This window comes from Patella vulgata, chromosome 8 (assembly GCF_932274485.2).
Source record: "Patella vulgata chromosome 8, xgPatVulg1.2, whole genome shotgun sequence".
Lineage (NCBI taxonomy): Eukaryota > Metazoa > Mollusca > Gastropoda > Patellidae > Patella > Patella vulgata.
In genome coordinates, this window is record NC_065886.2 from 33262894 (window position 1) to 33290732 (window position 27839).

General features: G+C 36.2%; 1 protein-coding gene across 1 annotated transcript; it reads right to left on the reverse strand.

The window, feature by feature from the left end:
• Positions 1-11658: 11658 nt before the first annotated feature.
• Positions 11659-27138, reverse strand: LOC126830461 (solute carrier family 28 member 3; the record flags this gene model as incomplete). The annotated part of the gene is made up of 9 exons (XM_056102875.1): positions 11659-11742; positions 13169-13349; positions 14302-14565; positions 17525-17693; positions 20280-20413; positions 21570-21695; positions 22341-22502; positions 23331-23522; positions 26977-27138. Coding segments are annotated over 9 exons (1410 nt in total), but the record flags the coding sequence as incomplete, so codon positions are not given.
• Positions 27139-27839: the final 701 nt, after the last annotated feature.

Here is a 27839-nt window from a genome sequence, read left to right on the forward strand (position 1 = left end):
GATAACAGACACTTGGCTGGTTAACCTATATTTTAATTCCTACATCGAAGAATTTAGCCGAAATACTACTACTGTACTTCGATAATTATTGAGAAGTATTAAGTCCGCTCCATTTAATAAAATTGAAACTATTGATCGAATCTTTATGTATATGAAAGAAGGTGTAAAATGGATTCGACCCATATTACAAAATAGCACACAGGTTTTTTTTATATGGCAGTCATTCAGTGCAGAGATCTAGTATCAAAGTAGATAGTATGTGTACCGAATGACTTCACGAGGCAAGGCACAAGTTCCTGCTCCTTGTCGCCCCAAAATCCGAACCGGCAGAAAACTCTAATCCCGGCATCCCCCTTTTAGTTGAGTCCAAATCCTCGCGGAGCTAGACCATCGACATGCCCCTTTAACTCAAGTCTTGTAAGTCTAATACTTATAGACAAACATCCAAACCTATAACATAAATATTTGTCAGAATGCTCATCGATATCCCAATATGACTTTCAAATAAACTATTTCAATAGAACCCTGCAGTATAAAAAAAGAGTTGATTAAATTCTAGCCCCAATCTTCTGGTGGACAGGCAAGGGTGAAAGATGTTAGTTTCAATAAAAGGTGAGCAGTAGTTACTTTATTTCTCGAGGGGTACATTTGTGCTTTGTCTAATTCTTACATAATGTATCTTAAATCTGGTGCAATGAGTAGGCCGTAGCGCCGCTGTCCTGGCAAAATGTTCCTCTTAGCACAATGTATGGCATATACCCGTCTTCATTAGCCAAGTCGGAGCAGAACAGTAGGACGTTAAACCCCACTTCATTTCATTTCATTTTTCTTTTGATAATGTAGTTACTACGTACTTTGGCAGTTTGTGACGTCATATCAGACATCGAAGTCGGTCTATTGTGTCAAACATGCTTGAATTGACGGGGCATTAAGCTTGTTACGAAGACCAACTCCCTCAAGAAAAAAACGAACACCAAAGACTCCAAGATGAGTACCGCCCGCAACATTTAAGTTGCACCCTATCCATTTTATTAATCAGAGCGCGGTCGGGTTTTTCTGTTGATAAAATGGATGCAGGTAGCATTGAATAGAATCGCCTACATAACATCGTGATTATTTCTGCTGATTGCCGAACCTATCCTCTACTTCTTGATGGTGTTCTTGAAGTACAATCGATATGAAACTTGGTATGATTGTTCATTCAACACTCATTCATCCGCGTCGATGACGTCACGCTCGGCGTCTGGTTTTAATTTATTAACTAGTGAACGCCTTAAACCTGTTAAGAAGGGGTTAAATGCACTCCATGGACACAGCTTTAGAATTAACTAAAAAATAAACATAACATATTCAGTTAATACTTTAATCCATTTTATTGTGGTCTGAATACGTCAGACTAAAGCAAACGCACAATGGCAAGACTATTGTCAGGAAATTGAATGCAGGAACAATCGTCTCACCGACATCGTACCACTTCCCATCAGCAAAACACTGATCGGGACAACCTTCAGCTTCCCTTGATCCTGAAACATAAATATTTGAACCGCATGGTTGAGTGTGCTTTATATCATTAGGTCTGTCGTTGAGTCAAACGGTGTGGTGTCTTTCCCAAGCTTGCACGTGATAAGGAGAAGGAACGCCTGTCAACCCTCCGCCCCCCCCCCCCGTCCCGAAATGACCTAGTTTGTTTCCAGTGGACGTTCAACGCAATTTCTCCTTCTATCTCACTTGCAACATATCTGTGATAAGAATAGAGTGTCGTTGATCACACTTGGACAACAAGAATATCCCGGGTTTTATTTCCGGTTCAAGCAAAGAAAGATTTTCAATCCCGGTTCATACCTCTCGAAAGAAACCTGCCAAAACACACGTCGGACACACACACCTCCCCGTTCGTCCACGTTCTATCGCCGGTCTCAGAGGGGCAGGCACGGATGTCTTGGGACGGGGTTCTGTCGTAAGAGAGAGATGGGTTTAACATGCACTCGACACATACTAGGTCATTTCGGAACTATGATATGGTACCCACGAGCTTGGACTGGCTATCCTACTCCTTGGCACGTACAAGCGGGGAATAGAAACTACACCACTTGATTCAATGGCATATTTTATTCAGCTACCCCCCCACCTCCCCCAATATTGTTCCGATACCAAGAGTCAAACACAAACCGTCTGAGTGGAAACCAAAGATCTTAACCGCTAGAACATATCGTAGACAGCTTTATTCTCGCATACCCGTATGCGTATGTAATTCAGTTTAAATTAGGGGGTAAGCTCTATAGGACAAACTCTACTAGACTAAATTTGATTTGTTTCCAAATATTCTAATTTGGGTTTGAACTTAATTGCTGGGTATAATTTGTGTGTAATTCAGTTTAAATGACGGGGTTAGGTCTAAAGGACAAACTCTACTAGACTAAATTTGATTTGTTTCCTAATTCTAGTATGGGTTTGCACTGAATTGCTGGGTATAATTTTATCATACCCCGTCTAAATTAGCTCGGAAACTGAAATGAGCTGAAATTGACTTTAAGGTTCGGACAGCTGCACTTGCGTCTACTCGTCTTCGAATTCAAGCCGTCAGAAGTTAATCTACGTGCACGCCAATGTGTCTTCGTTTCTTTTCTTTCTTTTTTTGTAACAATTAGGCGCTTTTTACCCCGTCCTTGCGTCCTGAACCACGGGGGAGAGAGAGAAATGGGGTTTAACGTCCACTCGACACAAACTAGGTCATTTCGGGACTAACATATGGTTTAATTTTATTTCATTAATTCGCTTGCGCGTAGGGGTCTTTAGCAGTGGGAGGAAACCGGAGGACCCGGAGAAAACCCACGAGGTTGGACAGGCGACCCTACTCCTTGTCACGTACAACCGGGGATTCGAAACCACGCCAGTTGACTCAATGACAGGCCGTATGATAAAGCACGCACGTGCTAGCCATTCGGCCACCCAACCCCCCTGTCCTGAACCTAGGACGGGCAATGGTTACACTCATGGGTTGAGTGTAATAGAAAAACAACGTTTATTTTAAAGTACATCGAGTTCACAAATAAGGCTCATTCCAGGTTGAAAACGTTCATAAAGTTTAAGGTATATTCCAACGCCAACGAGTACATGAGCGGACCCATCCACCACCATATAGAAACCAGGCGGCAAAACACGAGGAACTTTCTCTGTCAACACTGTTATGGCTGTTCGACCGTCTTCATTAGCCCAGTCGGTGCCGAAACTCGGGGCGTTATCCTTTTGTAAAGACGGACTGGTGGCCCTAGGTGTGGTCGTGGAAGATGTGCCTTTAACCAGAGCGCGAAAAAGAGTTTGAAAAATATTCTAAATTGTGCTTATTATTGTATATCTTGATTTTCTAACTAATGCACGATATTTTAACGTGTAGCAATCTTAAGCGCCAAACTAACAAATGGACCCCAGACCACGTGTGGACATTAATTTCGTTAAGGGCACCGAACCTATCATACGCACAGGCCCCGTCTCAGTCAATTATCCTACCAAGCATATGCACATAACATAGTAAATAACAAGCCATCAACAGTAGTACAGCACCGATATAATATGGATTCCATAATATTTGCAATAAATGAAATAGACAAATGATCTTTTGAACTAATCTACTTTACGTTAGCTGTAAATCTCTGTGTGTGCATCACGATTATCAATTCTGTATTTCATTATTTCATAATGCCAGTGGATGACAGATGTTATTTAAATATTATACCAAAGACCTTCAACCAGATTTTCTGGAAATGGGAATTGTCCCAGTTCAGAAAAGACACTGTTCTCAATCAAAGTCATAACTAATCACCAATGTCCTTCGCACTTAAATTAATACTCTCTACTTGTTACAGTAGGTTTAATACGACGGGGGATTTGAGTCAAAAGTCGCTGCTATGGTGTTAGTACTTTAACATCTGTAATGCTGCAAATTCTGAATGTAACGTCTAACTAGCACTAAGTCAAATGTAAAAAATCTTGCAATACTGACAAATACAAACTATGTTTTGTTGTTGTTTGTTGAGACATCACGTTAATTGACATCTTGACTTTGGACAAATTAAATTTGTTCTATGTATAATTTATTTAATATTTCCCCATGCACATTGCACTTTTAACATCGACCTTTGGTCTTTTAACATTTCACATTAGACTTTTTAAATTTTCAATAAAACGCCTAAAGTAAGGGAACCAGAACTTTAAAATCTGAACTCTGACATCTTGTCATTTGACACTCACACAATGTATTTTTTCCTTTAACATTTGCCTTTTGCATCGTAACTATTTACATAGAACATGAAATCAAGCCACTAAGCAAATTAATTCACACCGCACCTTTGTAATGTCATTTGAATCTGACGTTTTTGAACGTGGTGGTGAGTCTTAACCACTATGCGTTTTTAATCTCCTTAATCTTCGCGAAGAAGGTAAAACTCAATATCATTTACAGTCTTCGACATTTTAAACAAGACTCATTGGTCAATTTAAATAAACATTGATGTTGTTATCTTACCGTGAAAAGATGGGCTTCTAATAGAATATTTAAGAGAAAATGAAAATTTTAAAATTGGCATACGAATCGCGTGCCAAAATGATTTCGAGCACCATTTGTAATGAAGCAATTCGATGAACAAGGCTAAACATACCCCACAGGAGAATACTGCCGGTGTAGACTGAAATAACCAGGCGCCAAAGAGTGCCATTTAATTTGGACTCTTCGCTTCTTTCAAAATAATTGATTAGAAATAACAGTAAAAACAGAAACGATTGAATGTAAATCAGTTGATATAGTGTCCATTTCTAGGTGCCATAGAATAAGGATTTAGCTCCGTTGACTAAAACATTTAAATAATTAAATATTATATACATTATGTAAGATTTGGATAAAGAGTTGACACTTAGCCTCGCTTTCCCATTCTTAAATTAAATTTTTAAATGGCGAACCGTTCTAATCTAGTTAAAATCTCGGGTATCGTATGCCATCGAGAGTTGATTATGGTCTTTTCATGTTAATAAATTTCTACTTAATAGTTTATATAACATTTCAGGCCTAAAGAAAGACCTGCAATAGGCAAATTTAGCTCTTACATAATGTATGTTCAGTCTTTTCTTTATCGACTTAGTATGTTATGGGAGATTAGATAACGAGCTGGTAGTTCTCACTATAATAGTTAAAAACTAGATAATGCAAACGGAATTTGCTGAAAATTTCAGTCAAATTGATCAACCCTGAACCGAGCATTTAGCGATTGAATTTTGTGCCTAGTCTCGATCATCATTACTGAAGTCGATACGATAAAAGACATAATCTCGATTATCCATTTTTTTTATTTAATCAGTAACAGCTGACCGAGTTCTAATCCAGTAAATGTCGCAGGCTAGCGATATCATCGAGAGTTGATTATGACCTGGATAAAATAAGTTAATTAATGTCTAATTAATGATTTAGATAACATTTCATGCCTAAAGAAAGACATGCAATTGGCAGATTTAGCTCTTGATTAATGTATGTTTAGGTTTTCGTGAACAATTGGGAAAAGACATGCATGCAAGGTTACTTTGGTTGAAATTTCTTACATTTATGCTAATCAATTTCAGCTTCCTTACAACTACTGATGGTGCTATCCTGTTGTATATCTGGTGGCATTACAGTTGGTAAGACATTTGTTATTTATTTCACTGTTGTCTTACTGATGACAGTACAGGTGATAAGGCCTGTGTTATCTGTTCCAATGTTGTATTACTGATGGCAGTACAGTTGGTAAGACCTGTGTTATCTGTTCCACTGTTGTATTTCCGATGGCAGTACATTTGGTGAGGCCCGTGTTATTTATTTCACTGTTGTATTTCTGGTGAACGTACAGGTTGTAAGGCCAGTATTATTTATTTCACTGTTGTATTTCCGATGACAGTATTGTTATTTTCTTGTAAATATGAAAGTCATGTTGATAAAGCATGGGTTATTTATTTCACTTACCATATAGTCTCGATCAAATAATAACCATAAGTAAAGAGCTAGATATGTAGTACTAGTTTGTGTTTCTTTGGTCAACGCAAGTAATAATGATGCATTATGTAAGATTTAGGTAAAGAGTTGGATGTTCTTGCTATAATAGTTCAAATTAGATAATGAAAAATGAATATATTGAAATTAACTTATTCTGAGCAAAGTTATGCGTGTTTGAAGTTTTGACAAGGTAGTCTCGATATTGTCAAGTATCATTACTACGATAATAAACAAAGTCTTCTCTCGGTTAAATTATTAACTGACACGGGTCTTCTAATCCATTTAATATATCGCCCATTCGATGACGTAGAGAGTTGGATGTTGGTATTGCCATTCGAATACATACCTAATGATTATTTTATATAATATTTTTAAACTCTTTCGTAATGCATCCTTAAACAACTTGGCATCTACTCATGATTAAATTACTATTGATATACGTCCGAGTTGATATCGAAATTAATAACAGGTCATTTACAGGTTTGTGAATGGACAAGCAGCATTTCTCAACGGGCCTGTTCCTAATGTGTCGAATCCAGAGGTCGATGCCACACGATGTATTTCTTTTTTAATATGGCCCCGTCTTCGTTAGAAAACTAGGAACAGAACAGTGGACGTTAAACCCCATTTCATTATTTAATATGGCCCGCCATCTTTAGCCCAGAAGGTGGGGAAAAGAGGAACATTAAACCAAATTTCTTATCCTTAGCCTTGGTGTACAATTCATTTAAGTATCCCAGCTGGAGCAGAACAGTAGGACGTTTAAACCCCATCGCATTTCATTAAAAGTATTATAATCATCTTTCAGTTACATAATGTTTAAGTAACCCGGATGGAAAACATCAAGTGAACCGACATTCGATAATTATATTTATATATTGATATAAAGGAATATTGATGTATTGTAGATAGTCAAATAGATGGGCGTTTCTACTATTATGATGATCAACTAACATTTACAAATGCAAAAAAAAGTTGTGAGGTTATGGGTATGGAATTAGCTACAACAAAAACTGAAGCTGATTACCAGACTTTGATGGATTTTGCGCGGGACAATAGGTAGGTATCTTCAGAACCACCAAGACAGAAGGGAAGGGGACGTGGCTAGTGGTTCGATTTTCCCTTAGTAACGCAGAAATTAGAAATTGATTATTAAATCAAGTATAGCAAAAGGATGGATAACCTCTCCAGCAAACACGTAGATTCTTATAATTCTTAGTTCCTATAATTGAAATTGTTAATCCATTCCAGTTTCTAATGCAAGATAATTATAAACGCCCCATATTCCTTATACGCATAAGTACACTCTAACTTTTAAAAACGGAATAATTTCTTTAGGACAAAGTATAAAATCATATAGTATAGGTACATTATATATTTTTTAAAAACACATGAAATTTAGATTCATAAATACCGATATTATGACTAATTCTTAAATAATTCTGGTATTATACCTTAAATTCATCAATATCGATATAATGACTTAACTTCATTAATACCGGTATTATGACTTAGCTTAATTAATACCAATATTATAAATCTTTTTCACGGACCCACACGATTTGCGGCAATATTCAGACAAATATTCTATATTAGTCTGGACGGGTTGTCAACATTTGGGAATAACTAGATCATTGGCTAGATTATCCAATCTTTTATGTTATCATGTACAAAATCTACTTTGTTAAGCCAGAGAGCGTAACAAAGTGGGTAAATAGCTCTAAAACAAGATATCGACGCCCATGAAATTAAGTTAAGAATTGTTATTTCATGAAAATCTATCTGTATTGCCTGTTCAATATCAAACACCCCTAATTCTTTTATTGTAAAATTTTTCTCTCCATGGATCATATGATTTTTATTAATACCAATTCTTGAGTTTAGCTAAAAACATTCCATTGTCTATGCGTAACCGGGAGTTTTATAATGTGTGGTTGATTATCTATCAAAGACCACGAGGTTATAGATGCCCGAGACTAATTTTAAGGGAATTGAATGCCGGTCGTGTACTTCGATCAGTCATACTGTCACACCTGGAACTCTTGCGTTGACGTTGTGGATCAACCATAGCAAAAATATTCACTTATTTTATCACGTATGTAAAATTGGTGTCCATTGTCCTTTAAATCATTGTTTTGTTATCACAGTATTTCTTTCTGGATTGGTCTACAGTTTAATGATGCTGAAAATAGTTACCAATGGATTGACGGAACATTCATGGGCGTTGCTAGTTGGCAGGATCCATCTACACCGTATGACATAAAATCGTATGGATGGAACGAGTGTGTCTATATAGACAGCGATCAGATGAACTGGAATACTGATTTGTGTGGCAAGCAAAAACATTACATATGTGTAGACTTTAGTTCAGGTAGTATATACTTTACATAATCTAGACTGGAAAATTTAAATGAAATGAAATAAAATGGGGTTTAACGCCTTAAGTCTCTGCACCGACTGAGCTAACGAAGACGGTCATACGCCATGTAGTAGGCTATGAGGGACATGTATATCTCCACTCATCGACTAATTATCCAATACTTAATTACATGCTGAAGACGATTCTTTCGGCGTACGTTTCTTTTATACAAGGAGAACTGTCTAGTCGTTCGGCGTGGTTCTCCCTTGCCAGTGAAGCAGGAAGGAGGGCCTGACAAGAGCAGTTGTCCAGTCCTTCGGATGGTCCCGTGTACACATTGGCGTGCACGTAAAATATCCCTTGACAGTTGGAATTCGATATAAGAATAAGCCATAGGGCAAAATTTCTCTCATAGCACACTGTATGGCGTATACCCGTCTATATTAGGCCAGTCGGAGCAAAATAGTGGGACGTTAAACCCCATTTTATTTCATTTTTAGTTTTTAGTTTTTATCAGGGGAAATTTAAGTTTTCAGAAATTTAAATTCCTCATTAGAAATTTAAATTCTCGATTTAGGAATTTTTAAAAATTCTCGAATTAGACATTTAAACTCTTGAATATTTCAGTGCCTGTTTATACGTATGGTTTTGACAAGGTCTCTTTTGTCGCGGCTCAACAAAGATGTCTTCAAAAGAAAAGTAGTTTACCAATAATTATCACAAAAACCGAAGAAACCCGATTGAATGATTTCCTGGATACACTCGATTTACCCAAGTAAGATATTCTCTTGTCTCCTTCTATCCATTTTCTCTCTAACCCCGACAAGAGCCCAGTGCTGAGACGTTGTTCTTTGATGATCAACAGTGAGGCGTTGAAAGTGGAATAACACAAATCATTTTTATATTTTATAACCTGTGTAGAGCTAATACTTTGGTCTACCAAACATCTCGTGTCCCACAATATTGGTCTGTCAGACAGACTGACAGCTTGTGCCCCACAACAATGTATACCAGACAGACTGACAGCTCGTGCCCCAAAACATTGTTCTACCAGCCAGACTGACAGCTGGTGCCCCACAACATTGTTCTACAAGACAGACTGACAGCTCATGAGCCACAGCAATGAATTTAGTTTGATGAGGAACCTGTTTTCAAATATAAAAAAATTACAACATGCATTTTGGAAATATTTTATTCAGAAAAAGAAAGACACACGAATAGTAGTTACATTTTATTGTGTTAGTGCGTTATTGAAGATAAGTGTATTCGTGGTTGATTTATTAAACAGAGATGACGAGTTGTGGATAGGTCTGTATAGAGATGATACTGATGGTAAATATCAGTGGATGAATGGTGAGGAACTGGTGGACTGGTATGATGATGTTGTCGACTTTTTCGGCAGTGGGCAACATGTTTATATTCACTCGGGTAGCCACTTCCACACAACCTCAAGTAACAATGCAGAGAACTATATGTGCCAAACTATAAAGGGTAAGGTTGACCTTCAAAATCATTTATACAATTAAAGGTTTAATTTTGTTGATGTAAATTCAGTTATAAAATTAGCCACAGGAAACTCTACTCATTTTTTTTACTAATAAACAACTTCATAATTAGAGAAACCTACAGCTCAAAACTGTACTTCTGAGAAAACCAAAGTTAAAGATTTGGAAGGTTTCTAGACAATAATAAAATTATATTATTATGACTTATTATATCATCATTCTATAGAACAGACGAGCATATACTATGAACTGGAAGCAACCGATGCCTACCCATTGAGTTTACCAAGACAGGAATTACAAGTGAAAACCAGAATAGCATGTGCCAGATATTGTTCAGGAGATAGACGGTGTTTAAAGTACACATTGGATGGATCAAATTGTACAACTTACGGACCTGTAATTTATACCAACAGCACCGGTGGTCTATATTTGTATAAGAAATTATTTTAGATGATAATTAGATTGTAGTGTATGTTGATTTTGTTATCATAAAGTAACAATGCGCCATTTGCATTTTGCTCTAAAATATCAACTTTGTCCAGGCTTATGCCTGGCTTTCATGTGGGCCACGAATGTCACGAATTGTCCCGAATCTAACCTTTTCCGATTCGTAGATAAATCGAAAACGGTTCGTGAATGATTCTTATTTGTTTTTACACATTCGTATTGTTCTAGCACAACCACGAATATTTTTGTTTGTCAAAAACTTTCGGTGTCGGTCTACGAATTTCGGAATGTGTAGATGTATTGTAAATCAATCGTAACCATTCGTGGTCCCTAAAATACGTGAAACCAACCCGAACTATCCCAAAGCAACTACGAATCGGCTACGATTTTTCGGGTATATAAATGTCCCGCTTTTGAGTGGGCTACGAATACCACGAATCGAAATTTGTGGAGATTTGGGAGAAAATAATCGAGGAGAATCGACTGTACCTACAGTACGAAGCAATTGCGAATAGTTTACGAATGAGTTAAGATAATTCGTGGGAAATTTGGAGAAAAATATGCCGAATGTCAAGATAGGGTTACGATTTGTAGCGGTTTAGTGACGAATGAGTTACGGATATGCCGAATTGTTAACAAATATGTTGAATTCGGTTAAGAATGCACTACATTGGGCACGTGGGATTTTGAATTCGCGGATAATTCGTGATTTATTCGGCAACACAACAATTCGATCGCGTGTCTTTTATCGCTCGTTACTTAATCCAGTTGTATAGAAGGATAACTCGTGTTTGTCATGTCTGTTGTCAATTCCAGTTTCTTCACGTGCTTGTTACACATCTCCCGTAGCAATGATCTCTGTGTTAAAATTATATTTGGGATGTATTTAACCAGTTCTATCACACATTTTATAATGACTGACACCAATATTGTCCTTTAAAACTGCGTAAGTAGGCATACTTGATCCACCATAACGGTACATGTATATGGGACAGATTATTGGTATTTCCAGAATGTGTCATTATTAGAGGCAGAGACAAGTTTTGCTAAAACGCTGTCAATCTGGTAATCAGTATGTGTGTTGTCAGACAGAGCCGGATTAAGACTCATTGAGATCCTAGGCAGTTGAAACAATTTGGTGTCCCCATATATATATATAAACCATTATAAACCAAAACATAAATTTGCATTTGTCAAAATGCGGTTCATGTACGTCGTTATTTATTGAGAGAAAGTAGGTAACAATGAGAAAAGACAAACACAATGAAAAACTAATTAAAAATTCTTAATTTATTTGTAAATCAAACTTTAATTTCAAATTTGTCATCTAACAAAGCAGAAATTCAGTGCCTAAGCACGTGTTTAGTTTGCTTAATGGTTAATCCGGAACTGTCTCTAAGTGCCATGAAATAACCCTGAAGGAAATAAAACATGAAATAAAATAAATTATTATGTAACAGTTATATTATTATATTCTAGGAGCCACTGTGGCTCCTTGAGTAAGATGTTGGCTCGCTACCAAAAACATATCTTTCGAGGGAAGCTTTTCTGACAGTCTACAAATTTAAGCGGTCAGTCATGAAAATTCCCTTAAGTGGATGTTGAATACAGATCCTACCGTAGTCCGCATTACATATTAGTCTACAATGTTTTCCTGGAGATTAAAATTATCATATTTTAAACTAAAACTGAATATTTAGTATGTTATTTATACAAATGCCTTTTATAATGTTGTTTAAATATTTGGAAATATTACATGCTGTCCATGGTAAAATTCGTGGTAATTTGGCCAATTAAACGCCAAAATGTAAAGAAATTCGCAGTTTAAAATTTATCTTGAGCCCTTCGGAAATGCGCACCAATAATCAATTGTGAGCTATCTAAGTATAATGAGTGACGTGATCAGTGCCAGCCGTCACACTACAACAAGCTTATAACTATGGTTATCAACCGTCTAAAATCTAAGTATGGGTTTGAAAACGTCGCAATTACCATATCTAAACTAGACGCTTGCATTTCTTTGGAAAATTATCACCAAGATACAGATGGATCCAAGGGAATAGGATAAATGTTTCTAAGAATCTGCATATCAAAATTCACTAAAATAAAAATTTTATGTTAGACAGCTTCTGTTATGACTAGGTTAGAGTGGCAAGTTTACCTCCGTCGATATATATTTTCTACGTAGATGCTGTTATTTTAACGAAATGCGTTCAGACCTGATCATATAAGACTCATCCTTACCCTTTTGTATATATATATATATATATAGTATGTACATATATTACCTCAATCTGTTTCACAGAGGATTACTAACGTCTTCTAATATCTCTGTAAAAGATGACTACCTTCAACACGTGACTTTTCATCACGCGGCGTCAATCATTGGCTCAATTGCACATGCATTGTTTAGATAAGACCTTAGTGGTTTGGGCGGAATGGAGCCTTTTACTCATTTTAATACCCATTTAGACTAAATAGGAACTAATTTTTAGCTACAAATACGTCAAACGTCTTTATTTATTTTTCTAATACATAAAAAAAATGTTTTAGAATTTAATTTGACATGCATTGTTTACATAAGACCTTAGTGGTTCGGGCGGAATGGAGCCTTTTACTCATTATAATATCCATTTAGACTAAATAGGAAAAACATTTTTAGCTACAGATATGTCAAACGTCTTTATTTATTTTTCTAATACATAAAAAAAAATGTTTTAGAATTTAATTTGACGGAGGAAAAAAGTTAATATTTGTGGCTCATTAAGTCGCATCGATGTCATCCTTATCAGTGATTGTCGCGGACTAGCGAATATTCACTACTGATCAGTGTGATATTACCTGATATGCAAGCTGTGAGGTAGCATGCTATATTTCCTGCTACCATAGCCTTTAATATAAGATTAAGCACCACAACTTTCCGCTTTGGTATCAATGCGATCAAGGCTCCCATCACGATACCCATAGCAGTAAAATTAGCGAAACCACAAAAGGCGTACGTAGCTATCACCGTTGATCGTTCCTAAAATAACAATTAAAGATACATTTTTAAGAGCTGAATCTGTCTATTGCAGGTCATATTACAGGCTTCATATATTATTATATTGCCTTTTATTCACATGGCACGCCCATAACTAACTCTCTCAGATGGCCTGACAAGGACAGCTGTCTAATCGTTCGGATGGTACGAAAAGAAAAACTGAGGTCCCCTGATTGGCGTGCACATAAAAAAACCCTTGGCAATTGGAATTCGATATAAAAGTAGGTAGTAACGTCGCTGTCTCGGCAAAAAATTTTCTTATAGCACACTGTATGGCGTAGGTCCGTCTTCATTAGCCCAGTCGGAGTAGGACGTTAAACCCCATTCAATTCATTTCATTTATAATCAACTCTTTAGATCATCGGATGACTCCGAGATATAAAATGGATTAGAAGCATCGAGTATTTTAATATTTTCACGTTAAAATGATGATTATCTTAGTAATGGTACTTGACAATCGAGACTATTTGTCAACAACTCAAAATGAAATGAGGTTTAACGTCCTATTGTTCTTCTTCGATTGGGCTAATGAAGACGGGTCAAAACTTCAAACACGTATAAATTCGTTATAGGAATAACTTACGCGTATGTTTTATTTTACGTCTTATGTGTATGGTTCTTTAGCAGGAAATTATTCTGTTGCACGACATTTTGTTGTGTATAGTTATTCAGCATGGAGGGGTGTTGAATGGCCGAATGGTTAGCACGTGCATGCTGCATTTGTACGTGACAAATAGTAGAATTGCCTATCCTACCTCGTGGGTTTTCTTCGGGTCCTCCCACTGCTAAAGACCCCTACGCACAAGCAAATTATTGAAATAAAATTAAACCATATGTTAGTCCCGAAATGACCTAGTTTGTGTTGAGTGGACGTTAAACCCCAATTCTCTCTCTCTCTATCCAGCATGGGTATGATCATAAAAGATACACCTACCGAAATAATGCCATCAGTAAGGGTCCGGTTCCACTGTGTCAAGAAAATGTCATCTCCGTTATAATGCCAGGTCGCATTGGTTGCCAGAGTTGATGTATAGTTGAGAAATTGTTGATGATTGTTTCTCAGCTTCCCCAACATAATATAAGCCAATTTGTTGGTGCCCATTAGGTTATAGACTATTAGTTTAGCTATTGCTCTACAATCCTTCGTATCGACACCCATCAATAATGGCAGTGGGAGAAACAAGTAGGAAATTATGAACTGAAATATTGTAGGATCAAATATTGAATTGAAATGAAGAGGTGGGCCGAGAACAGGGTAATCTATAGCCCCAATGCTTCAAATCAAATTTGAAAAAAAAAATATTTACCATTAAATGTTAGTATTTCAATCATATGCTGACAAAGGCAGTCCTAAAAACAGTGTTGCTATTGGTCAAGGCTACACTGTTAGAAAAAATCTGGTAAATTTACATGAAAATTACTGGCAGCAAAAGTTGCCAGTAAATTTACTGTAAATAAACATTCAGCTGTAATATTACAGAGTTTCTGTAATTTGACTTTGTGAGTAAATTTACCTTAAAACAGTAAATGGAAAATAACATGAGTTTGTTTTTTAACTTTGGACTGTAAATTCACCGCAACACAGTAAATGAACGGTTACAGTAAGTTTGTTTTTAGACTTCCCAATGTAAATTTACCTAAAAGCAGTAAATGAAAAATTGCAGACAAATGTTAAAAAAAACACAATGATTTTAACTTCCGTTCCAGGATTTTAGATGTAAGCTTGTGGTACTGTCTACTGCAGGCATTGTAACTCTGATCTAGAGACAATCAAGCTAACACTGGCCAATCGGTTTAATTAACCGTCAATTGACCTTGGTTACGAGATAATACAATCTATGACAAGAAAGCAAAACATTTTTTTTATACGTTAATGAACATACTTACAATCTGATCAACGTACGATGAATAATAATACACGTTTTAGATCGTATAAATAAAGAAAATTAAATATATATAACATGCAATATACCAAATTTCACAAAATGTGATTGTCCATATTATGGTTAATAAATTAGAATGAATACTATAAGAAAATAATTATTACGAATGGTTCGTTGCTATGGAATACTAAAATAAAATAAGAGACAGTAAATTTACATAAGAGACAGTAAATTTACCAATAAGTAAATTTACAAAACAATGTGAATAAACGTAAATCTGTAAAATTACCTACTGGCTTTGCTATTTTCATTTCAATATTGAAATATTACGCATGTATTTTTTACCGGGGTTTAATGTGCCTTTGGTTTCATCAAAGTTTATTGTAAAAAAGAATGAAACTTGGTAAATATACATCATTTTGGTAAACATTCCGAACATTTTTGGTAAAAATTTAATTGCTGTAAATTTACTTATATTTCTAACCTGAAAGTTTACAAAATAATGTGAGTAAACGTAAAATCTGTAAAATTGCATGCTAAGAGACAATAAATTTACCGAATACGATAACTACCAATAAGTTAAACATACATTATGCAAGAGCTAAATCTGCCTATTGCAGGTCTTTCTTTAGGCCTGATATGTTCTATAAACTATGAATTAGACATTTATTAACATGAAAGACCATAATCAACTCATGGATGCCATCTTATGTGTTGGATTTTCACTGGATTTGAGTCCGATCTGGGGCTCAACGCTCATTAATGATTAAATTCAAAAATAGATAATCAAGACTATGGTTTTTGAATCGTACTGACTTAATAAGTAATGATGATTGAGGCTAGGCCTAACATTCAGTCTCTAATATCTCGGTTCCGAGGGGATCAATTTAACAGAAATTTTCAGCATATTCCCATTACATTATCTAGTTTTTAACTATTATAGTGAGAACTGCTGTAATTTTATTTATATTTCTAACCTAAAAGTAAATTTACAAAATAATGTGAATAAACGTAAGATCTGTAAAATTACATGCAAGCTTGTTTATTTTGAGTTCAGTTTGGAAATATTACATATGTAAGAATGTATTTTTACTGATTTTGAATGTGTCTTTGATTTCATCACCGTCTATTGTAAAAAAAGACACGAAACTCTATAAACGTACACGAAACTCCGTTAAAATACGCCAGACTTGGTAAAACTACTACATTGTGGTGAACATACCGATAATTAAGGTACAAAAACTACTTGTACTACTGTAATTTTACAAAAATTTCTAACAGTGTATAATGTCTTTCTTGGAAACTTTCCCATTTTTTTTGACAATGATTAAAATATACATTGTCTAAAGATGCGTTATGTAAGATTTAGTTAAAAAGATGACCATGCTTGTAATAATAGACAATGAAAAATGAATATATTAAAAATTACAATCAAATTACTTTATTCTCAGTCTCGATTTTCTGTTTTATTGTTAAACTCTTATATGGCCGCCATGTTCTACTTAAAATCGGAGCCACCCGAAAGTTCAAGACCTTTTGATCATTCACATATTTTGTCAATTGTACATATTTCACGAAAGGTTCAATGTCTGGATTGTCCATAAACTTTGTACATATTTCTCGCTCTCACATAGGTCATATTTTAAGTTTCGTCAAAATCAGATAAAACTTGCAACCTGTACAGTGCCCACCAACAAATGCAAATGTGAAAGGGCGACGACATATTATGTACAAGATAAGTATACCCATGTTCTTGTATTCTGCAAACTCACATGCGGTCAATGCTGAATATAATAGAGTACTATAGAGAGGAAGTGGAGAAGAAATAATGTGGACTTCACAACTGGTACGGACGTTCCAAAAGTAAAGTAGTGTCAGGTGTTTCGTAATCAGTAAGCACACTCTGAATAATGTAAGAATACACAGGGGGTATCAGTTCTTTTTTTAATGCGGGAAAATGACTTTTTTGCTGCGATAACTTTTAAAAATATATTGAAGATAAAATGACGTTAGTTGTGTAGCCCTCCCCACGTCACTGAAAGCAGTGCTTCCAAATGATGGTCTTATTGGCTTTATACATTTAAGTCAAATTGTCATACCTATATGTTCAGTGATTTTTAATTTGTCCCCCGGTTTCCTCCCACTATCAAAGGCCCGTATGCGCAAGAGAATTATTGAACTAAAAATAAACCATATATTAGTCCCGGAAAGATCTACTTTATGCCGAGATGACCTTAAACTCCACCCCTCGCTCTATCTGACAAATTTACCTACCTGAAAGGTCAGACCTTCTACTCCTACTCGTTCACCAAACCATGCTAATGTGGTATTAATTAATTGCAAAAGAGCGTAAAATACATAGAGATTTACTATGGCACTACAGAACAGGGTTACAGAGTCTAGAGCTCCCTTGCAGGTAGCATCTATTATATTCTTATATTTCCTGTAAAACAAAATAATAAAAAATCAAAATCAGTATTAGATAAAGAGCTGACAGTTCTCACTATAGTAGTTAAGAACTAGATAATGTAAAGAGGATTTTCTGAAAATTTCAGTCAAATTGATCCACTCTGAACTGGTATTTAGCGATTGAATTATCGGCCTAGCCAAGATCAACATTACTAAAGTCGGTACGATAAAAAAAACATAGTTTTGATTATCCATTTCAAGATTTCATCATGAATGAAAGTTGAGCAGCAAATCGGATCCTAATCCAGTAAATATCACAGGCTAGCGATGACATCGAGAGTTGATTATGGTCTGGATAAGTTAATTAACGTCTAATTTATAATTTAGATAACATTTCAGGCCTAAAGAAAGACCTGCAATAGACAGATTTAGCTCTTGCATAATGTATGTTTAAGCTGTACAGGTTCATCGCCCCGCTCATAATTTTATTGATGTATGTTGTTTACAATAGTGAGTCGAAGAATCCAACTAATGTTTTTTTTTTCAATTATGGCCCTTTTTTGCACTTAGTAGAATATTGTTGTCACTCTAATGTTTTTTTTTCAATTATGGCCCTTTTTTGCACTTAGTAGAATATTGTTGTCACTCTGATGGCACGTGCTAACATAACATCTGTATGACATTAATGTTCATTATTCAAATTAGTGAAACTATGATTATATCATAGAATGGAACAATACTATTATACAGTCTTAAGATGATTTTGTCTTGTGGAATGCCCGGGCACTTATCTGTTCCGGGCATATGTTTCGTTGTCTGGTAATCTATCTTTGGACACGTAAAGATTTTACATTCAACATTTCAGATAACTCTATAATAGACATATTTGCTACTACACCAATAAACATTGTGATGTGTCTAATACAGCCTACATGTACGGTAATTTACTGGTTTATCTCCATTTTTGTAAACATCCATAATAATGTAACAATCGTTGTCAATTTCACCATTAAATAAAGCCCCAGAAAAGTCACCATTAAATTTCTATATATAAACACGATTGCCATAAGAGATACGCCCACATCTTGCAAGAAATGGACGGCGAACATGTAAAATCAATTAAAATTAAGTTTGCAATTCTGGCACTTTTCAAATGTGTGAACTGTAAATTTTATTTTGTTAGACTATCGTAAGAAAAGAAACATGTCGAATCTATCCTTGATCTGCCAAGTTCAATTAATGATCGAAGGATCATAACCAGCACCCTTTTGGTCCGTTAAAGCGAAATGAAATGAAATGAAATGGGGTTTAACGTCCTACTGTTCTGCTACTACACTGGGCTAATGAAGACAGGCATACGCCATACAGCGTGTTATGAGGAAAGTTTTTCCCGGTCAGCGGCAGTATCGCCTACTCTTATTAGTCTTATATCGAATTCCAACTGCCAAGGGATCTTTTACGTGCATTCCAATGTATACACGGGACCTCGGTTTTTCGTCTCATCCGAAGGACTAGACAGCTGTCCTTGTCAGGCCCTCCGTTCTGCACCACTGACAAGGGGAAACCGCGTCGGAAAATCTGGATGAACTTTCTCGGCCAATGCAGGGATCGAACACCCGACCTCCAGGCTAGCGAGCCAGCGTCTTAACCACCTAGCCACCGTGGCTCCCGGTCCGTTAAAGCGAAAAGGCTGTCGGACAGCATGTTCCTTAAGGAACGACCGCGAGTTTTGCTTTACAACATCTAATCGTTGCTAGATTAGTCAGAAATTCCCGAACTTAAAGGTACGTTATCTCCCTTTACCACAAACACGTGGACAATACCGTTGTCCAACCAGAGGCCGTGACACAAACCTAACATGGCGACCTCCACGGAAACTTCGACATTGAACGAACCTTGAACTTTGCACAGGTAGACATTTTAGATGGAGACTTAGTATTCACGATGATATTTTCTATCTATAGGAATGTGTTTGTCCCTAGCTGGGTCAGTAACCAATCGAAATTAGTGACGAAATATACAGGGTATTACGTGGAGGACTTGATAAGATGTACGGGGGTAAAGCCTTCTATTTTTTGATTAACACCCTGTTAGTCCTTCAAAGCCTTAAGACTGTCGGATATAAGCATTTCTTCTTATTCCCATTTCCATGATTTGCTTCATTCAACGGACGAGTTGCATCCAAAAAAAAGTTGAATGTGAGCTCCTACCACCCTCGCCCTGTCGCTAGGACCCAATAAAGTTAAGCCGAGCCTGTCGTTCTACGTTCGCCTGTACGTTCAATCAGTCATTAATTTCATAGTAATATAAAAAGGACTTGCATTTTTGAGTTTTGTTTTTTTTTTACAAAATTCGATGTTTGATATTATACGTTGGGCCCACGATATGACAGGTTACAATCCGTCCGTCAACAATTAATTAACGCGACAGATGCTACAGTTTTTAAGGGATAAACAATTTTAAATTTGTTTTAAAGCATTTAAGTCCTAACAGGATCAACCCTGTCGATTTTCAGCGTTCCACAACCTTCTGTTGTAGAGTTACCCAGTATACCCAGACAAATATGATACTCAAAGGCTGGACATCAATAAATAACTAAAATGAAGTAATAATAACTTACTCCAAGTGAAGAGTGTCACTGTATTTCTGTTGTTTTTCCTTGTTCATTTTTGATTCTGGTACCAGTAGTTTGGATATAGCAAACGATGCTGGTGCTGACATTATACAAGCTGCTAATAGATGTTTGGCTGGAACCTTAATGATTGAATGAAATTGGGTTTAGCACCCTACCTTTTTGCACTAGCCGGGCTAATGAAGACGGCCCCATGCCAATGCCATGTAGTGTGCTATGAGGAAAATTTTGGCTCGGACAGCAATTGAAGTCAAGCTGTCAATGGTGTTTTTTCTCCTTTCCGAACAACTGGGCGGTTTAATTCTAAGTGGCTCGCTTTCCATTAAAGGTTAGTGTTATGGTGACGTTTTTAAATTTATTTTAAAACCAAACCTTAAGGGCGTGGAGTACTCTACAATGCACATTTTAAAGCTATCACTGTAAATATCAACTTTATTTACCAACTCTATAGGTTCCACACGGCCAAACAGCATGATATGAAGGGTGCTGATGACAACAAAAAGCGGATTTTTTCAGTTATGCCTGCGTGGATGTACATGTACATCCAATTTGGCATGAACAAAGCTAAATGCAAGTTCCAGTAACCTAAGAGACACTTTTTGGCTATTGACGGTGGTTTGTCTAGTATCCACCGAAGTGCCAAAAATGATGAGTTTTCTAAAAAGAGATATCGATAAAAAAAAAAAGAGATATCGACCGAAACCAGAGATTATTAGAGACATTTCGACAACAAAACTGTTAAATAAAAATATCTACTCAAAGTATTCTAAAACCTTTGTTCATTTTTTGTTCATAATTTAGCTTCAAACGACATTTTGTGGTTTTCGGTCAATTCTTTGAATACGTCCACAACAAGTTTTAAAATACAACAATTCGAATGTAAAAAGTAAATATTTACTTCAGTGCACTATTCCTCCGCTCTCAAAATCATGCTATACATTCAAAATGGTAGACTTCGACCATCAAAAAACAATTCAGCGATGTTCCAGGCGTGATCGATAGATGGTAGACCTGGTTAATCGCGTCTTACAGGGAAATCCTTCTGACGTCGTATTCTTGTATAAATCAAATAAAAGCAAGTACGAACAATCCAAACCATTAGACAAAATTCGAAGTCCTACTTCCAGTTTGTGTATCTCAAATTTGGGAAAGAGTTAAAGCCGGTCTCAAAGACGAGAACTAACATTAAAGTCATTGGGTGAATTGTTGTATTGTTTTAATATTACTGCAATTTCCAGAGTTTCTGTTGATACTATACTGCGCTCATAAATAACTTACCCCAACACTAATGTATAAATCAAACAGAGAAGTACTAACAGATGAAAATCCACCAACCATTAAAGAAAAGAGTTCAGATCTTGACATGTACTGGAGATACGGTTTAACAACAAGTAGTGCTTGGCTCTAGAAACAGAATGGTTTAATATTATGATTTAAGATTGCAGTTAAAAATATTGCGTATATCCCGAGTGGATTTGTTTAGGTTTTTTCTATTCATTTTCAGCATTGTGTAATATTAAAGCTGCGTTATGTACCATTTGGATACTGAGCTGACCACTCTTGCTATAACAGTTCAAAAATATATACTGCAAAATATTTTCTTCTGAGCGAAGTTATCCCCATTGTCAATATGTGACATTGATTGTTTATTACCGTAACAACGGTACTTGATATTCAAGACACAGAAAGTCAATTACGGTCTTGTCATGTTAATAACTGTTTAAATAATAAATAGTTTATATAACATTTGAAGCCAAAAAAACAACACCTGCAATAGGCAGATTAAGCTCTTACATTTTGCTTCTTTAAATGTAATTATCAATAAGGAGGCTCCTCTGGCTGGCAAGGAAAGGCGTTTTTGGGTGATATGAAATACCAACTGTAACGTCTACACGTCGGAATGCACATGAAAGAATATTTGACAGATGGAATTTTATTGGGAGTCGGCAGTAAAGCCGCTGTCCGGACAAGCATCCCTTTAAGAAGTTCATTGCTTAAATTCGCCCCGATGTGGTTATGCTATTATTCAAACGTCTCATATTTACTTACTGCTCCAAGAAATATATTAGCTGCCACACTCAACGATTCTGGTGGACTTGTGCAAAGAGTTGAAGAAAGGGCTCTGCCGATAGATTTACTTATATACTGCATGACACCAAAATGATACAAAATAGCTGTAAACGCACCGATAAAAAACGTTAGAGGCATCGCCTGAAATACGAGAAATACAAATTTACATAGAACCCAAAACCATTTCAGAACCAGAAAACATTTTAGACCGTTCATTTGAAACTTTGCCGCGTGCTTATGACTTGCTCCACAATTACTATTATATGCATTGGCTTCCAAGATTCTCGATCCATTCAACAAACGTCCACACAGCTAATATTTCCATATTAATAATCTCATAGATTATCCTACGTTAGTATTATACAATATGTGTGCCCCATCCACGTTTTACACTACTAATCGAAACATAATAGCAACAAAGTGTGTTTAAAGATACATTATGGGAGATATTTATAGAGAGTTGGTCATTCTTGCTATAACAGTTCAAAAGTAGATGATGAAAGAAGAATATATTGAAAAATTCAGTCAAATTAATTTATTCTGAACATAGTTATCATCGTTGTAATATTTGCCTAGAAATGGTAGCGAAATGTGTCTTCACCTTCGCCGAACGTTTGATTGACAGGCGTTAACTCCACCTACATATCTCGATTATCAAGTAAAGTTTTTAATGGCATACGGAACGCTTTACAGCGGCCTCGCTAAGTACACTCTATCATTAAGCCTCGATCTAACTGACGTATTTTCATCAGGTTACCCCTTATCTGATTTAATCAATTAGTGAAATCCTATTCAAATCCGAGCTGTAGCCGAGCCATCCGTGGGTCTACAGAGTTGATTTTGGTCTTGTTGTTTAAATAAAGATCTAATTTATAATTTCTATAACATCTGAAGCCTAAATTAAGACTTGCAATAATCAGATTTAGCTCTTGCATAATGCATGTTTAAATAACACGCACACACACAAACCTGTAAGATAATCATATGGTCTCTATATGTTTTGCCAAAAACAAATTCCGATGCTTTATAGCCATTTTCCATAAATGACGTCACTCTATCAGCCATCCAGGTTATGGTGAGGATACCCCACGTCGTCTTCAGCAAAACGATAGCCAAAAGAAATTGTGAAGAGATTGCCCAGAATATACAATGCCTGTCAATCTGAAATCAGAAAATGTAATTTCAAAGACGTCAATTTAAATCCCCAATAGCTAAACAACATGGTAATAACAACAATTGAACACACAGTTTATCCGGTGAACCAGGCCAGTGATGGACATCATGAAATCCGTATGAAATCTACATATCGAGTTTGGTAACAAAGCACATACATGAACCCCATCAAACATCGCTTGGATGTTTAGAATAGATCAGATTTTAACACCTAGCACAAAACTAACCACGCATTTGCTTCGAATGTATAAGAACAAGCCAACAGTGAGGCTGATGTCCCCTGTCGAAATCCCAAAATAAATAGATGACACATAATAATTAATCGCACATTTATTTTTTTCAAAAGTATCGAGCAATCAAACTATACACTCGGTTTCATCACTCTCTATCCGAAAGAATCAAGAATATCTTGTCCCAAAGCATCTCTTGTCCCAAAGCATCGACCAATGAAATTGATTAGCACTGTTAGCTTCAGCTCGAAACGTTTATCATTGAACCCAGTCAAGACATTCACCTAATGAAGATCTACATTAAGTTTAAACATCCTACCTCAATTAAAAGCATAGTCTTGACCAATCAAATTGCTTATCGCTCCTTAGCCCTTGCAGGAAATTCTCACCACCGAACTTGTTTTTTGTATAAACAATATTTTATTCACAGAAAAGGATTGAGGAACAGGCAAGGTCTATATTACCTCTATCCTATATGACAAAATATATACAAAAAGACTATATAACCATGTAATAACATAAATCTAAATAGTAAAAGAATAAAAAGAACAAAAAAGGAGGGCTATGTACATATTTACAATTTCAGGTTTGCCATATTCATATTTTTAGCTACCAGATAAAGGTTTTAATTAAACCTTCCGGAGATGTCTAGAAATCTATTGGCTTGTTTAAAGATAATACTTGAAATAATAATGTCTGTATTGAAATCACGTTTTGGGGTAAGGTAAAGAATGTTTACGTGCATCGGAATGTAGAGTACAGGTTAAAAGGTAATGTTCGGTACCTTCAAAATCATGACCGCAAGCGCATACAGGGAGTCGACAATGTAAATTCTGATTTTTTCTTTTTCCTGAACTAAAGTATGACTATGATGGCGTTTGTTTGTCAAGTTGTTTCAATTTACTTTTAAATATACTGATAGAGGGAGATGATTTTATAAAGTCAGACAGGCGGTTCCATTCCTTAATCGTAAATAAAGATGTTCTGCAAAAGTACTCTGATAAATTAGATTTTTTAAGAAGATTTTACGGCTTTTCCGGGAACATATCCATTCGTGAAGATATGGTGGTGCGAGATGATTCATAATTTTGTAAAAGAGTATAAGTTTACGACGCCTTCGCCTCTCCTGTAGTGTGATAAAACCCGTTTCCTCGTATAAAAGTCTACGGCTGGTCCCCCTAACAGCACCCCATATAGACCTGAGTGCGTCAAGTTGCAGTGATTCACAATAGTCTAAATGCGGAAGAATATAGGATATGAATAATGTTTTCAAAGAAATTCTATTAAATTTAGTCTACTTCAGAGAGCGGAGAACGTTTATAAGCCTAGAAGTTTTCGTCAAGATATTGTCGATATGTCTATCAAATTTACAGACATTTTGAAAAGTCAGCCCAAAATGTCTGTGCTCGAATACTTTCTTTATTGCAGTGTGGTCTAGTGAAAGTGTTGGCAATTTAGTAGATACTGTAAGTGTTTCAGTTTTCAGTGGGTTTCCCCATGTATTGAGCTTATCTAGGTCTTCATTTAAGACAGCCGCGCATGCAGTTGGGTCATGGATTCTCAAGTACAGGCTAGTATCATCTGCAAATAATCTAGCATTAGAATTAAGGTTTTCAACAATATCATTTATATAAATAAGGAAGAGGAGGGGTCCGAGGACAGAGCCCTGTGGAATACAAGCAGGGACAGTCAAGGGAGAGGTCGAGGTACCACCGACAATCATAGATTGGTTGCTTATCGATCTGCTTACACTGAGCATAAAATGCTCATTATCGAACTAATTCAAGGTATTGATGTAATGAAACTATACACTAAGTTTCATCACTCTCATTTAATTAGAACTAAAGTTATCGTGCCCCAAAGTATCAACAAGTCAAATTGCTTATCTCTGCTCATCTTCAAACTCCATCAAGGCATTGACCTAATAAGCACCTACACCAAGTTTGAACATTCTAACTCTCTTAGAAAGAGAGTTACGAGCGTATTGTGTCCCCAAAAGTGTGACGGACAGACGGACGGAGACAGACAGACCCATTCTAATAGTCCCCTGCTTTTTTCGAAAGGCTGGAGACATACCCATTTTAATAGGCCCTGCTTCCTTCGAAAAGCGGGGGACAAAAATATTGACTTACAGCAGCTATTCTTCTGAAAGACAAAATACAAGTCGATACAAGCACAACCATTCCAGCTAAAGATACAAGATTCTTAGGCTGTTTCATCCCAACCTCTATAACTATATAAACTACAGCAAATGTTATCATTGCAACATATAAGAACCTGTGGAAATTTAACAAAAAATGACACAAATTGATAAATTAAAGATAACTTCCCGGTGTACGAGCTGGGTGATCTGTCAAAACATATTCAAACTCACTAATCTATCAAAAATGTGCTTTAAATCCCTCCCAAAATTAAACCATATGTTAGTCCCGAAATGACCTAGTTTGTGTCGAGTGGACGTTAAACCCCATTTCTCTCTCTCTTTCTCCCTCTCAAAACATTGTTTTCACGAGGAAATACCCCAAGCTATAAAAATCTATTAATCTATGTGTCAGGTGACCTGGTTGTCGCGGTACCGTGTTTTTTTTTTTATCTTGGAAACTGTTGTACGTTTAAGTCTCTCACTTTTTCCACATCCGCTCACCATCACGTTTATCAACATGTACATAAAGCGCTTCCTACCGCCAAGAGGCCAGACAATTTACGCGTGCAACCTTTGACGTCACTGGAGCCTACCACCCTTAATCTCAAGCACTCAATTAGTGACACCCTCTCATTTTTGTCCTGTGTACGCTCCATGGGGGCTTTGCAGTGAATCCAGTATCTTTCTCGTATGATTGGGTGTTTTTTTCTTTCCATATATACCAAAATTGCCATACTTTTATTGGAAATAACCAGCGGATAATACTTTTGTGGGGAAGTATCTTTAACACAATCAGTTTATACAGCTTTCTAAAATTAAAATTCGTTTCGTTTTACTATAGCCTCATACTACGGTGGTATGTTTGATTTCCATTAAGCCAATGATAGGTTCAAAGAAATTCCAATTATTCGGCCATGCATGGTTATCCAGTCGTCTCGCTCACACGATTTCAGATTTATCATTTTTGCCTCAAAAGGTATGTACAATACATGTACTTTTTATAGTGCTGAATAGTCAATATGAATACATACCATCTTGCATAGCATGCTTTCTTTTTAGGATTAGGCACCACAAGTAGTATACAACTGCCACATTCTTTCTTCTGAATAATCTTATGGAAAATGATTAAGATTCCTAAAACGGTACAAACTAGGAGCTGTATTGAGCCTTCGTCCCCAAAGCGCCAGTACATGGCATAGCCAAAGTACATAAGATACAAAATTAAAACTACAGATTTGTAGGCAACGTTTAGTACCTTTGAATACGTATTAACATAATTCTTTAGTTTTGTGTGGGAACGGTTGTACCATCGGCAACAGGTATAAGTGGACTCTTCTTCGTCTTCACTATCTTCATCATCACACGAAAATAAGCAATAATCTGTTTTCAGGACGTCCATTTGCCGTATCATTTCTCCTTCGTTATTTACTTCGAATATTATTATATCATTTTCTTCAATCTTCTTCTGTAAAAGTAAAAATGAAATTTAACGTCCTCCTTACATTTTGCACCAACTGACAGGGGCATACAAACATATTTTCCCAGGGGGAGGGGGGGCAATAAAAATATCGGCCCACTCAGCATTACAAAATCATCTATTAACGCCAGTTAATTTTATTGACTGGAATACGATATACTGGCATACTTTCCTGTCAGATTCTCGGACATAAAACGCCACAGACAAATCTGTTCACAAATGTTTAACAAGGAAACTATGTCACCCAGTTATATATTAAGGAAGTCGGCATTACAGCAAATGGATCTTAAATGCAAAGAAAGAAATTGGAAATCGAATAGTATACCTCAGCTAGTATATCTTGAGATTTGTCCAAGGATACTCCATTTATAATTTCTGGATGACTGGAACTTTCCATGATTACTCGTGCTGTATCAAACTGAAATGAAATGGGGTTTAACGCCCTATTGTTCTGC